Genomic DNA, 14,104 nt, shown 5'->3' on the forward strand with positions numbered 1-14,104 from the left:
GCTTCCATACTAATTCCCTGTAGCATTTGGAGACAAGATTTCCATGTGCACGAGGTAGGTTGCTGGCTCTAGAGAGAGCAAATGCAGCCTCTGCTGGTACATTGTGGTTCTGCTCAGCACTGCTGAGCTGATTTTTAAGAAACTTGTTTAGTTAGAACTTAATGATTAAAACTGAAGTTCAGGCTGGAGAGCCATACTGTTTTTCAAAAGACACTAATTACCTTTGCTTGGCAAATGACTGAGTTGTCTGCCGTGAACACGATCAATATTTTACTGCTTTTCTTCTCTGCCCCTACTCTGGTCTCTTGTGTATTTAATGCAAATGAAATAAGGTCCCTTTGGTCCCTTGGGCACAGAGACCAAATAACTTTCTCAGGTTTGTACAAGATCTTGTTGTACAACAGAGAATTGAAATGGATTCCTCTAATCCAAGTCTAGTACATTAGTCCATGCATCAGGCTTTCTTTTTCTTTGCTGTTTTTGTACAACCTCTTAATTACCTTAGTTAAAATGAGGAGAGCAGCAGTTGCCAGATCCCAGAGAAAGGCTGTGAAGACTCCTTCAAGTATAAAGGTTACCATGAGCATAGGAACAGCTTTCTGGAAAAGAGAAGCCATTCTCCAGTGGTCTGAGATCTTTTATTTTTCCAAAGGAGACACTGAACTTTGGTCTGTAGTTAGCAAGTGTTGTGTGGGGTCACAGTGGTTCTTCTCACTTTCAAGGTGTGTATTTCTGTTTTGAATTAGTAGTTTTTATTAGTCAGTTTTTGATCTTGTCATATAGGTGAACTTTAGAAGAGATTGAAATCTGCTTTGAACAGAACAGCTCCTAATTCTCTTGTTATGGTTGTGATGTGATATTTAGCAAAATCTTTTTGCATTATGTTTTTAATGGGTTGATGTATTTTATTGCCTAGCTAGCAGAAAATAAAATAGTTCTAAAATCGTATCTAAAAAAGCCCACACAATCTGATGTATTAAAATACAGGAACTATTATGTTCTTGCAAAAAAGAAACCAGTAACCCCACTGAAGCCTGCCAGTCAGTGGTTATAAAATTCTGCACATGGCTCTTGGTTTCTCCTTCTGGAAGAATTTTTTCTTCACAGAGTGAAAAGCACTTACTGTAAACTTTGGTGGGAAGCCATTAGTACACTCCAGCCCCTTAAATATGTTGTAATAGTTGGTCTCTTGTCAGTGCAGTATGAGTTGGAGTAAGCTATGAAAATACTCTGGGCATAACCTTACTGATGAAGTCATGATTAATGGTTTCATGCTGTTTGTCACGCTTCAGGCTGAGAGTCAATGAACTTGGTTAACAACCTGACAGCCACACCAGGTGCCAGTGCAATATGCATGTAGATACCTGGAGGAAACATTTCTTTTATGGAATGGCTATTCAGTTTTTATAGTATGGGAAAGAGGTCTGGAGCTGCAGTATATTTTTGTTTGTTTGACAAACGAAGCAGAAAATGTTGTTCTGAAGCAATATTTTCCCATAATACCACTACCTATGCAGGTGTTTCTTGGCTGAGTGAATGAGGTAATGTATCTGTGTCTGTTCTTATACTTGGTTTATAGCTCTTTTCCATTTTAGCCTGCCAGGCATGTCTCTTATTTGAATATCATCTTGTAATTCTCTGAAAATATTTGTCAGGATTCTTAAAGCGGAAGAGCACAGCCTGAGTATAGTTTTAAGAGAGTTGAATCCTGAGGACCATCCCCAGCTTGATTTTACTTGCTGAACATACTTTTATAAATAATATGTGTGAAGAAGCGGATTAGTTGGAAGGCCCATGTTGGGTCTTTATAAATTGCCTAATGCTAATGAAATGCCATCAGATGTTGTCGAAGAGGAGGTGTTTGAGTGATTTGTGTTGTCTGCTGTCTGAGTGATGGTTTTTCCTCTCAGCTTTGTGTTGTGGAGGAATCCGTCTTGGTCCTCTGGGTGCTTGTATAACCTTTACTGCCATATGTCTGAGCACTGTTGCTTTTTAGGTAGAGCACCGTAGAGATGAGAAAAACTAAGTGACTTCTCTAAGATCATGGAAAGGCTCTTTGAGCCCCAGTTTCACATCAATGCTTTGACCACTCACCTACAACTCCTCCTGCCTGATGCTCACACTGATCTGTACCCTCTCCTGTGAGGGCAACGTGTTGCAGGGAGAGAGATGAAACATGGGTAGGTAAAGGACCAGAACAACACAGAAATTCAGGTGGTGAATTGCCTTGATGGATCTGTTCTGAGTTGTATATCAGAGCAGGGAGATAATGATAAAGGAAAGAACCACCTGGCTTGCTGTCCTTTCCTCCACTTTGATATGTGATTTTTTTGAGGAGCTCCTTGAACTGCAGATGGCAGCATGTGATGCTTGTTTGCTTTGAAAAGGGAGGAAAGCATGTATTGATCTTCCTTCCTTTTGGAATATTTCTGCTTTTACCTGTTATGGCAGTTCCTTTCTTGACAGATGCACAAAGAAAAGGAAAGGACAGCCTGAAAACCCTGCTCATGTGAGACTGTTCAAGAGTGATCAAAGTAAAATCTCTAATATCAGAGTCCTCTTCTTGTGCATGAGGGATCGGAGTGCTTATCTACAGCAAGATGCTTAGCAAGCATAGACATTTCTGCCACCCTAACATTGTGAAGAGAAGCTGCTTTTTTCATTCACAGGCTCTGCAGAAAGAGCAGTGATTTAGGTGTTTAGGTTTCCTTTTTGTGTCTGTAATGCAGAAACAAACTAGGTTTAAAACTGCCATCTGTCTCTGCAGGAGCTCTGCTATGCAAAACATTAGTTCTGCAAAAAATTAGTAGCTCTGTGCTTAATCATGCTCCTGATCTTGTTTTTTTTTCTTCAGTCATGGTTAACGTCTTTGTCAGGAGTTCATTTGTTGCTTTCACGTGGTCAATCACATATTTCTACTCCTGCTGCTGAATATGTGCAGTAATCTGGTAACATCTTCAGCTGTGTATTTGGACTGAGGAGCACTCTGGAAGGAGGCATTTCCTTAAGGATCTGCACTTTCGTTTCCCTAAATCCTAAAGTTGGTCAAACAGTCAAACAATATACCTTCCTCTGGGTTTTTGAGGCACAAAGGCCTTGTTGGCTTGTTATGTCTCCAGCTCCTCCCAGTCTCAGCAGAGCTGTAACAATGTGCTGCTCCTGTAGGGTTACTGACATAGGTCTGCTTGTAGGTCCTCCCTGTGTGTTGGCTGTGTATTAACTCCTGGTGGGTAAGACTCCTTTAGCATTTTGCAAATCAAGTTAAATCAACCTCTCTTCACTGTGGGAGTCTCTTGTAATTAGTGAAAGTCCTTTTGAGAGCAACATGATTTTTTTTCTTGTTTTGTTTTGAAGTTGGTCATTATGTGGTTTTTGAGCATCAGCAGGTGATGCCAGAAGCAAACAATATGTGTCAGTGCTAAGGGACGCTTTTAACACAAGTGTCAAGGACCAGGCAAATGAGTATGTAATGTGATGAATTGGTGTGTTAATTAAGGACAGCAGTGACAATCCTTGATTGTGCAAGGTTTGTGCTTCCTGTTATTTTTGTGTGTGTTTTATATGAAATGCTGTGGAGATACTGAAGCATTACACTGGAAAAGGGGAGCAGCTTTCTTCCTTGCTTTGTAAGAATGCGTAAACTGCATCAAGCTGTAGATTCCTCTAGCTCCACCCAGTTGTGACAGCTGTCAAAAGTGAATGCCCTGGGGAAAGGAGAGAGCAAATATAGAAGGATACTTTCAGGGTGGGGGTATTTTTTCCGTCTCTAATCTATTACATCTTAGACTTCCCGGTCCTGAGAGGGTATGTTTGCGTTTCATAAGCTTCCATGAACTCCCTTTCTGTAAATCCAGTTCCTCCTTGAGCCTGTGTGACTCTTAAGAGTCCACAGTGTTCCATGGCCAGAAATTTCAGAGCTTTGATGTATGTCTGAAGAGCTTCTCTTTAACTTGCTTTGACTCACATGCTTGCTAGCTTTGGTGGCTTGCAGTTCTTGTGTTGCATGTTATGCAAGCAAATTATCCCCTCTTCATCCATTCCACAGCACCCATTGTTTTGAAGAGTTTTGTCATATCTGGTCTCAATCATCATCTTGGTCTACTTCATCAGTTCTTACAATGCAGCTGTACTTGTGATTGTACCTGTCCTTTCTCTTTGTTTCTTTCTAAATCTTCTGTAGCCTTTATGGGGCCAGAGAAATAAGGATCACAGTGAGTATAGACAATGATGATATGTTGTTCCTTGTGTTCTGTTTAGTGTCTTTTCTGTGTTTCTCACGTTGAGTTTGCTTTTGGATGCACATAAGAAACAACTGTGATATTGTTATTAAAAATCTTATCACCTAAGATTGTGTTCCTGAGTCCAGTGATCAGCTCCAAGCCCATTCTTATGTCAGTACAATTAGGAATGTTTCTTTCCTTGTGCACATAGTTTTTAATTTTTTCTAAAAATAATTTTATCTTTCATTTTAAAGCTTGGCCTCGTTAGGCTCTGAAGCTCTTCACGATCTGCCTGCATTCTTGACTACTAATGTCACATCAGCACCAAGTTTTCTGTCACTGTCACATTGTCTGAGTGTCATTTTGAGTTGTTTGAACAGCAGCTGTTTAGCACAGAGTATGTGAAACCACTCTTTGTTCCTGCCCTCTGGTTCTTGTCCCCTGGGCACTTGTCATTGATTTAAGGGCCTTTCCTCTCCCTCCACCACAGTTGCCTTAGTTTCTTTGTGCTAGTTGAATTCCACTAGGAAGTCTAAATGTCCTGCATTGGTTGAATCTTCCTTAATCACTTCTTGTTGCCTTTGGAGAACTCCAGAAACGTTTTGAGCAGGATTTCCTTTTACAACTCTTAATTCCTAACCAGTATGTGTTGTTTGTCATTGTGTCCCCTAATTATGTTCTTTATTCTAGCCTTGCATTAGCACAGAACTGGGGCTTACTGGGCAGAACCTTTTTTAATAGTAACTTTCTCTCTTTTTTTGCTCAGTATTTTACAGTTCTGTACTGCCTGTCTTTTAGCTGTCAGGTAACATTTGCTGGTGTGAAGGAATACGGATCAGAGCATTCCTAAGGATTTAATAGCGCATGTGGTGTGCTGCTGTATATCTGTCTGCTCACTGGAGCTCAGAGATTTGCAGCAGCCTGTGAAACCCCTATCTCTAAATTCCAGTTTCATTCAGGAGCAAAGTGATTTAGAGTGTTTACTAATTCATAGCATGCTTGGTAGCTCATAAAAAATGAATAGGTGAATTGGAGTCCTGTTGTAGTGGGGATGGCTAGTTACCTTTTTTCCCTTTGTTAATCTCCAAGAGGCCATCGCTGGCCTTGATCTCAACTTTGAATTTCTTCTATTCCCTTAGCAGTAGTTCCTGTAGATCAGAATGGGGAAGCTTAAAGAGGGCTTTTACCCTTTACCAGTTGTTGATAAAGACTGTAGTCCCCACAGACTTCCGGTAATCTGAGGCTTGATTAAAAATCTTGCTCTCAGAGGAGGCAGCAGTTTCTGGAACTGAATGGATAAATGCAGTGAGTAGTGCGGTGTGTTATTCTCAGTTGTTTTCTCCTTTTCAGATAACCAAATCAGGTTTGTAAAGTCAGCGTTGTGGTACCATGGCTATGACAGGCCGGAGCTCTATCAGCTCCCTGCCGACGGCTCAGCGGGCAGTCGGGAGCTCCTGCTGGCGTTTTCCTGGATGCTGCACAGACTTGGTCTCCTGGAGCGGCTTTTGGCTCGGAACAGAGTGAGGACCGGGGATGAAACCTCTGTGTGCACGGTGAGCACATTTGTGTCCTTTCACCTTATCCTGTCCGTAAGTAACGTTCTGTGACAGCAGCTGTGTTATCACTAGTGTGTAATGGGTGGTATCTTGCTACCTTGGCAAACAAATGTCTTAATCCAGCTTTAAAAAAAATACTTACAGGGGCTAGCATCTGGAAACTGTTTTCTTTCCCTTCTCTAAGCTTTCTGTGTTCTGCAGGTCATCTGGGTTCCTTCTCATTCTCAAACTCCCATCCCTGCCAGAATTCCCTGATTTCTATTTCCAGTATAGGTGAGACCACAGTGGAGGAGTGCAAGTAAGTGAATGTCTTCAGTCTCTGCTTCTGAGTTCTGAGATTCCAGCCTGAGTCTTGAGTGGTTCTGCAGTGCAGGCAAACAGGTTAGCAGTGAATGCTGGGTGTGTTGCCATTGGGTAGAGCAAGTAAGGGTAAGGCAAATAATGCTTTAAAAAACCCCATCAGTCTCAAATGGCAGCTGCTGCTCTCGAGGTACCTTATGACCTTGTAACCTCTGTGAGAACACAGCAGGGTATGTTGTTGTTTTCATCAATAAAAAGATGTTAGTACATAGAAAGTCTGCTCTGAAGTAAGCGAAGGACAACTGTGTGTCTGCTTTAGCTGCAATATATATATACACTTGATAAAAAAAGAGAGAAAGAAAAGGAAATGCTCTTTAAAACAACTGAAATGAAATTCTCAGCTGAGCAATGGCCTGAAAAATCTTCCACTGCATGGGGTCTCTTTAATGATTATGAAAACTGGAAAATATTTTCCTGAAATGAAAACGTTGCGAAACAAAAATCCAGGAAATATTATTTGATTCTGTGCATTGCTAAGATCTCTGCCAAAATGAACAAAGCATGAAAGCCAGTACTTACTGGCAAAGTACATCTGTTGGTCTGCTAGTGAGAATGAATTTGAGGTAAATCCTTACCCCTTATCCTGATCTGAAAAAATGGAGTCTCGGTAACTGTGGGCATAGCTGTGGTTCAAACTGATATTCATGTGGTTTGCTTTTAAAATTTTGTCTGAAATCCACAAAAGTGAACAGGGTCTGTTGTACAAGAAGAGAGAATGCAGCTAATCCCTAAATTAAGGATGCAGTCATGTTCTCAGTATTCTTTCAGCTTAAGTTTGAAACAAAGCCTACAACCTGCTAAATTGCTGATAATATGCCAAATACCCAACATATCAAGGGCCACTGAAATTAATTCATTTCATTTCAGATTACCACTTTCTGGCCTTTTTTTTTTTTTCCTTTGCAGTTCCTTAGCAACACTGTTTTCTTTCCCTACAAGTTGAACACTTCCATCAGCTCTAAAGGATTTCAGGCCGGTTATTCATAGAGGGACAAGGGTGTTCATGACACATGACGGACATGGAGCTCAGCCGGTGCATGGAACTCATAATCTTTAGATCCTGAGCTGGGGAAGGTTTCCACAAGCTTACTTTTACGTGCACTTACATCTTCAGAATCAAAAGCCAAGTGATTCTTGAAATTATAAACTCAATGTTGGTGGAAGTGTGATGAAAGGTGGTAAGAGGTGGTGCTTTGTGTGGCTAACGTAACAAAAAATCATCTTGAGGTAGTTGTTGGTAAGGACAGGTATGGTTAGTAGCCTAGGATGATTATGTGGGTTGGCTGCTTTTGAAGTTAGATAAGAAAGTCTTTCAGGTCACCTTGGCTCGTGGCCTCCAGCTTGTATTTTTTGGAAGGGCAGTGCTGCAGTTCCTCCTGAGCCGGGATACTGGTGCCTGCAGCAGGATGCCCTGATGAGCAGGACTGAAGAAGCCTTCTCTAGCCTTCCACCCCGTGGCTCTCTTCCAGAACGTGAAGTTTATAAATTGTGGGGGAGACAGTTAAAAGAACAAACTGGAACCCGTGCTGCTGTGCAGGAGGAATGAGAGAGGGAGGAAGGAATCGGTGCATCTCAAACACTAGTTCCTGGCTGCTGTAGTGCAAGTCTGTTCTCTGAATTTACTGTGCTGATCTGTCAGCAGGTTGGTGACTCCAGAGGCAGTAAGTGAAAGTTCAAACCTTGCACTGGCCAACACTTTAAAAGAAGTAATCACTAACTCTATTAGATCTATAAAGACTTAAGTACAATCTCAATTGGAGGCTCACATCGATTTACTGAAGTGCCTACCTGGGAATTCTCACTTGTTATTTCTTTAAAGCACTGGGCAATTAAGTGACTGACGTGGTTTTCAAAGGCTTTTTACACCCCTTGTGGATTTCCATCTCAGATATGCACTGTTCTGGTGTCAGTTTTAATGTCTTTTTTTTGCTTTGGTGATCATGTACAGGCAGATTATTGTCAAGTGCCATTCATTGATTCCTATTTACACATATAAAATCCTAGTATACAAGACACATGAAAACCTGGATGGGAAGCACTCTCCTTCACTGAACTTGAAAGGCACATTCTCTCTCTTTGAGAGGCAGATAATTGATATAAACTTACCTTTTTAGCACATTTGGTATTTGACTAAAGTTTTTTTTTACCCGGCTTTTTAAATTTTAGTAATATCATCCTATCTTTCTCCAAATCTGTGATGGTTTGTGCAGGTAATTGCAGTACTCCATGAGTGCTGCAATTACCATTCCTTCTGTTTCCAGGGAGGAATACTGCCTGTACTGGTGTTGTCTACAGAAATCTTGACAGTCACTGCTGTTCCATAAACCAAGTTATTAGAGGAAAGTGTTAACATAGCAGTCAAGCTTGATGTTCCCCCCAGCAGGAAACCAGGAAACTGTTGGCACTAGTTTCAGAGAAAAATAAATTTTCTGGGTTTTTTCCACCTCTTCACCTCTTCCAGTGAGAATGGAGGAGGGAATTTTATTAACCTTATTGATTCTGACTCAGAAGCATAATTACTTTCCAGATCTTTATGGGCTATATTAGTCTGTCAGCTTTCATTTTTTGATTTCCCTCCCTTATTCCCTATGCTTCAGTTCTCTTTGTCCTTCTGTCTTCCTAATAACTCTCACCATTTATGCTTTTGCCCTTTTTTTGCTATTATTGTTGCTGGATTCAGTAGCTTCTAAGGAACACTTTTTTTAAAAGCCATCTATAAACCTGAACAAAGGGTGTAGGATCTGTAAAGTTACTCCTGCAGAATTTCCCTCACTTCAGTGTGGCTGACAGGTCTGTTCTAGCACTCTTGATTTGCACTGCTACCCATACTGTAAAGGCTTCTACCAGAAACTAAGGGAAGAAAATGCTTAAGCTTTGATTTTCTGCCTTTTTTACTTTTTAAAGTCACTTACTGTATAGGTAACAAACTCTGAAGTGTTAATTTTTGTCTTTAGTTACTGACATTGCCTGTAGGCTTAAAAATATTTTGTGGAAGAGATGATTAAATTAGGAATATATTTTTGTCATACAAGAACTGGAGCACATTTCAGTTTGGACTCTTGAAATACACTTTTTTTTTTTTTTTGGTTAAAGCACAAGTTACAAATGATAGCTGAAATTGTCTCGCTGTCATTCTGTGTGTGCATATAAACATGCTATTCCTTCTTATCTTTTTATTTTTTCCTTTAATTTCATGCTTTGAACTAGTCATGGAACCTTCTTCCCAATGAAAAACAATTTCCTGTGCTGTGCTGGAAAAGGTGTAGTTACCAACATTTTGCTTGACACAGTGAATACACAATTAAGAGGTGGATTTTTTTTTCCCCAGGCAGAATGTCAAAGTAAAATGCTCTAGCAGATGAGTCTGAAATGATCAGAAAAGCTTATAATTTATTGACTCTGCTGCCTCTTTGAGAATGTCTGAATATCAAATAAATGCAAAATGTCTTGAACTTGACATTACAGCTGATATGTTCTGGATGGGGTTTGCTGACAGGCACTGGAGTCACTTGAGCTGTGGGAGAAGAAGATGAGGACTGGTATGCTAATAGTAGAATTTAGTGTGGCCATACTGGTACCCTGCTGAAATCCAGTGTAGGGAGCTCCTTCCTTGGCTGTTGGGGAAACAGAGGGATTATAACATGTTTCAGTGCCTCTCCTGCCCTCCAGTGACGGGGAGCAGCCAGTACCTTTGGTACCTTCTGATTATCCTTGGAGCCTTTTAATTTAAATGCAAACATCCCCTGCATTTGCTGTCACACTGTAAGTGATCTGGGTTTAACTCACATTGGAGGATCCTTTGAAATAAAGCTTATTTTCCTCGGGAGAACAGAAGGACTGTGCAAAGAGGGGCATGGCAGGGCTCCTACCCATGGCAGAGCTCTGCCTCTCCTCTCCTGCAGGGCAGGTACTGTTTCTCCTGTTGGCCTCTGGCTCCAGGTGTGCTGCTGATGCAGAGTGCTGCATCTGCCTCTCTCCATGGGCTACCCCTGCCCTGCAGCTTCCCACAGTGGAGCAAATGCACATGGGCAGGCAGAGTTGCAGGTGCAGGCAGAGGAAATGCAGTACAAGCCATTATCTGTGTTGCATTTCTTGAGCCCTTTAGTGCTCTCTGAGTTAAGATCTACCCTGTCATGTGTTTGTCTTAGTATATTTAGTTTCCATGTTTTGTCTGAATACTTAATGCAATGAGCATTGGGATTTTCATGTTCTTTTAAAACCTTGCAGCTCCAAAGATTAGGCAGTGCTGCCACGCTCTTTTGAAGGCATAGTGCTTTTGCTGTATTGCAGAGCTCTTAAATAACCACCCAAATGAGTGAAGAGGGATGGGATAAAGGGCTGACTTGCTCTAGTGCCTGAGGCCTGTGGCTACTGCCAGACAGTCTTGTTTGAACAAGGCAGGCATTGGTAAGAGCTGTGTTCACATTTTCTGTCTTCCCTCAGCACCTTCTCTTTTTCACTCTTTGCCAAGAGTAAGCTCTTGGGAGTGCTGTTGTAAGTAGTAATTTTTACAAAAGACAGGGAAATTCAAAAGCTAACAGGCCTTGCGGAAACACAGGATTTGACTTTTTTGGTTAATTGCTGAGTACACTATAAGCATAACTTCTAGAGCACTTATGTTTGTGGAAAACATAAGTGGAAGTATCTGGAGATTTAATTGGTACGTGCATCATGTGGGAGTGGATTTTTACACCATCTATCTTTCCATACATAAATTTAATCTGGATCGTACCTTGTCTAGGAGGAAATCCAATTAGTGTTGTTTATGGTGCTATTAATGAGAATAGTGCTTTCCCTTTTGCATTCATCTGTTCAGATTGCTCCTTTTCACATTTTCCCCTCCTGCAGATAGATATATGACTGTATTAATTAAGAAAGCATGTCTGATGCTGTTATTTCTGGCTATGGTGTTTAATTTAAAAAAAAAAATTATGCTCCGTTTAAAGATGTGTAATTACAGAACTTAACATATGTTATGTCACATCAAAACCATTGTCTGAATTATGAGTGGTTTGGAGTGAGCGCTCAGTAAAAGCTGCAGGAGGGCTTTATTGGCTTGATTTATGTGGTTGCTTTGCCTTTCCCGAGCCCTGCAGTGAGGATCTAAATATGCACCTTTGTGATGCCAGGCTGTGTGCTTAGTGTAGTTGAGTGGTAACTGAGTGAATATTTTCTGTCTAGACCCAGAGTAACTCTGCTGCAGGTGAGGAGTGGGCTGGGAATGTGCATTGGTGGTTTCAGCTGACAGTCGCTCTGTTTTGCTCTGCTCAAGGATTAACGTCAGGGAGTTAGTACAGGACATAGTGCAGATCTCCATGGGTTGAATGTCTTATCCGTGTTTCTATAGGCTTGTTTCTCCATGGGTAAAGTGAGCAGCAGGTTGTTTGCTGGCTGTTCAAATGTGGAAGCGGAGAGCTGATCCTTGGAGGGATTTAGAAGATGTCTGGGGAAAAGCCACAATTCTCTGCTCCAGGGATGAGCTGGAGGCGGCTGGGGCCTGTCCTATACCGACAGGTGGCAGCTTGTAGTTAGAAAAGAGCATCTCCAGCCCTGCCATAGCCTTGTCCTTGTTTTACAGCAGTGCAGGCAGCACAGACCTTTTCTTTTCCATTGCATGTACAGGGCATAGTAAATTTATTAAGGTAAAAATTTATAAGTGTTAAAGGTTCCCATATCAGTAGGAATAGTACAGAAAGTGTAAAAGGGTGATGAAGTTGCACAACAGAGGTTACCTCTGCAGCATTGCTTGTGACATATTATAAGATCACCCCTGACTCTGCAAGGAATTTTACATTAAAACAATATTTGGAATTTGTTTAATTCAACATGTATGAACAGAGCAACTCCATACCAGATCACTGAAATCCTCAAATGGAGTAAGCAGTGCAAAAAATGCTCCCTTCTCACATGTCTGTAAACACACTGATGCTTGCATTGTTCTTTTATAAACTATATGATGAAGTGCTTGTTTAATTTATCACCATCCACTCTTGGTAGACCTGTTCTCTGATATCTGGTAATATGGTATTGCTTTATATTTCAAACTGAAAAGAAAAGCTTCATTTCTGCTATAAAAGTTGGGACTTTGTAATCTTTAATTTCACTCTAAGCACGTTGCATGCAAATTATTTGCTCAGATGTATGGAATGTAGATGAAAATTGATATATCACCGTGTCTATTTTCACACCCTCCTTTCTCCCACCCCTTATTCTTTTCCTCTAAATACTTTTATATCTGATGGCTTTTTTCATTTCAGTGTGTTTTGTGAATCTGACTTGTCTGCTCAGAACAATTCTGCTATGAGGACTTTGGCAGTGTTGGCCTTTTTTTGCACTTGCTGCATTGTATAAGCACAAGTCTGACACGTTTTGAGTATTATCTGGCACCTTTTTTCATAACAATTCGACTTGAAATAGCCTGGGGAGGAATGCTTAGGGGAAAACTCATGTGGTGTTGGAGACTGATTTCTAGTCTGCCTTGCAAAAAATTTTAAATATATGATTTTAGGACATAAACCGTGTTTAACTCTGACAAAGGCAGAGATGTGTCTATGAGCTTGGGATAGGCTTTGTAGTTTGTGAGCTACCTTAGTTGGGATGGTGATGGATGGTGTCCAGGAGTGTGTATTTGTTATGGGCTTCACTGTTTATTTGCCTGATCTTTTGCCACACAAGAGCTGGTTCTGGTGAAGTGTGGGCAGGGTGACAGTTCAGGAATTGGCTTGAAGGAGTTTATGTAAATATATGCTTGTCACTTCTATCAGGCTTGTGCTTGCTTTTCTGAGCCTTACCAATAAATGGATATTGAAATTTAACAGCAGTACTTTGAGCTTTTAGGATAGAAAGCTCATTTGGGGTGAGTTACAGTGGAATTGAGGGGGTTCATTCTGACTTCTGCTTAAGTTACACTAATCACAGGTGTTTTGGCAGGTCCAGATTGTCCAGTTTGACAAGACTAGTTTGGATATCACCAGTTTGATGGGAATAGACTTGACATGGTGATGAGAATATGGATATGTGTTGGTATGGATTTTGTATTGCAAGCCTGTGCACCATTCTGTAGCTGGATGCCTTCTCTGAAATAAAATCAAAGAGAACCATTAATTGCAGCAAACAATTTGCAAGCAAAACAATTCTCTGGTAAGTGGCTATAAAATGATCTCTTCCAGAGCTGGTGTGGAGTGTTCCAAGTATGGGAAAGTCATCAAGGTGTCTGGGTAGTTGCCTTGGCTGCTCTCTTTATATACTGGACTAAAAAGATGCACTTTTGTATCTCAGAAGTGAAGGTAGGTGTGTACCTATATTGCTGCATAGATTAGATAAATTCACAGTGGTATTTGAAGCAAAGGCTCTAGATTAGTCTGGTATTTTAGTGATTTTTCTCCCACTGGAAGAGCAATAAATAGACTTAGTTTGTAAAGATGGGACTAGAAATTGAGGTCACAGTATAATATGTAAGACTTTTTTTTTTTTACCTTGTTTACTTTATGCCAGGCTAAGTATTTCATAGCAAAATTATTTTTTTGTGCAGTTTGTGGAATAAATAATGGAGAAATCCTGTTAAAAATGCATTGGCTGGCTTCCTAATTTTAATATTAATAAGGCAGGTTGCTACAATAAAATTAGCTCTGCATGGTGTTTGTCACTGTACTGCCAAAGCAATTCAGTCTAATGCCATTCCTTTCTGAGATCAATCCCCAGGAGAGCAATATTTGGGCTGTTCTGAAACCTCTTAACAGGGAAGTTGGAGCAGAACTGTAAATTATGGAAAGTGCAGATTTTAATCTGGGATTCCCAAGTCTGTCTTTGGCCTTGTGGCTTTCTGGCTGCTTATGTGAGGTTTTTTTAATGTTCTTTACACATGTGTTTTCTCTGTTGTAGAGGCTAATATCCAGTTGCTTGGCTTATGATGTTTATGGGCAACTTGGTAATCAAAGCTCTATGGTTTCACGGTCTCCTGGTCTCCTG

At 40.7% G+C, this 14,104-nt stretch overlaps 1 protein-coding gene across 1 annotated transcript in view; it reads left to right on the forward strand.

The window, feature by feature from the left end:
- The window catches only part of TEDC1 (tubulin epsilon and delta complex 1), a 69,895-nt gene that overhangs the window by 2,423 nt on the left and 53,368 nt on the right, over positions 1–14,104 (forward strand). The window contains exon 3 of the mRNA XM_027658357.1: positions 5,571–5,773. Within this exon, the coding sequence (XP_027514158.1) occupies positions 5,571–5,773 (203 nt within the window). The remainder of the gene's footprint in view (positions 1–5,570; positions 5,774–14,104) is intronic.

The sequence above is a fragment of the Corapipo altera genome, unplaced genomic scaffold (assembly GCF_003945725.1).
Source record: "Corapipo altera isolate COAL_440 unplaced genomic scaffold, ASM394572v1 79, whole genome shotgun sequence".
NCBI classification, from domain to species: domain Eukaryota; kingdom Metazoa; phylum Chordata; class Aves; order Passeriformes; family Pipridae; genus Corapipo; species Corapipo altera.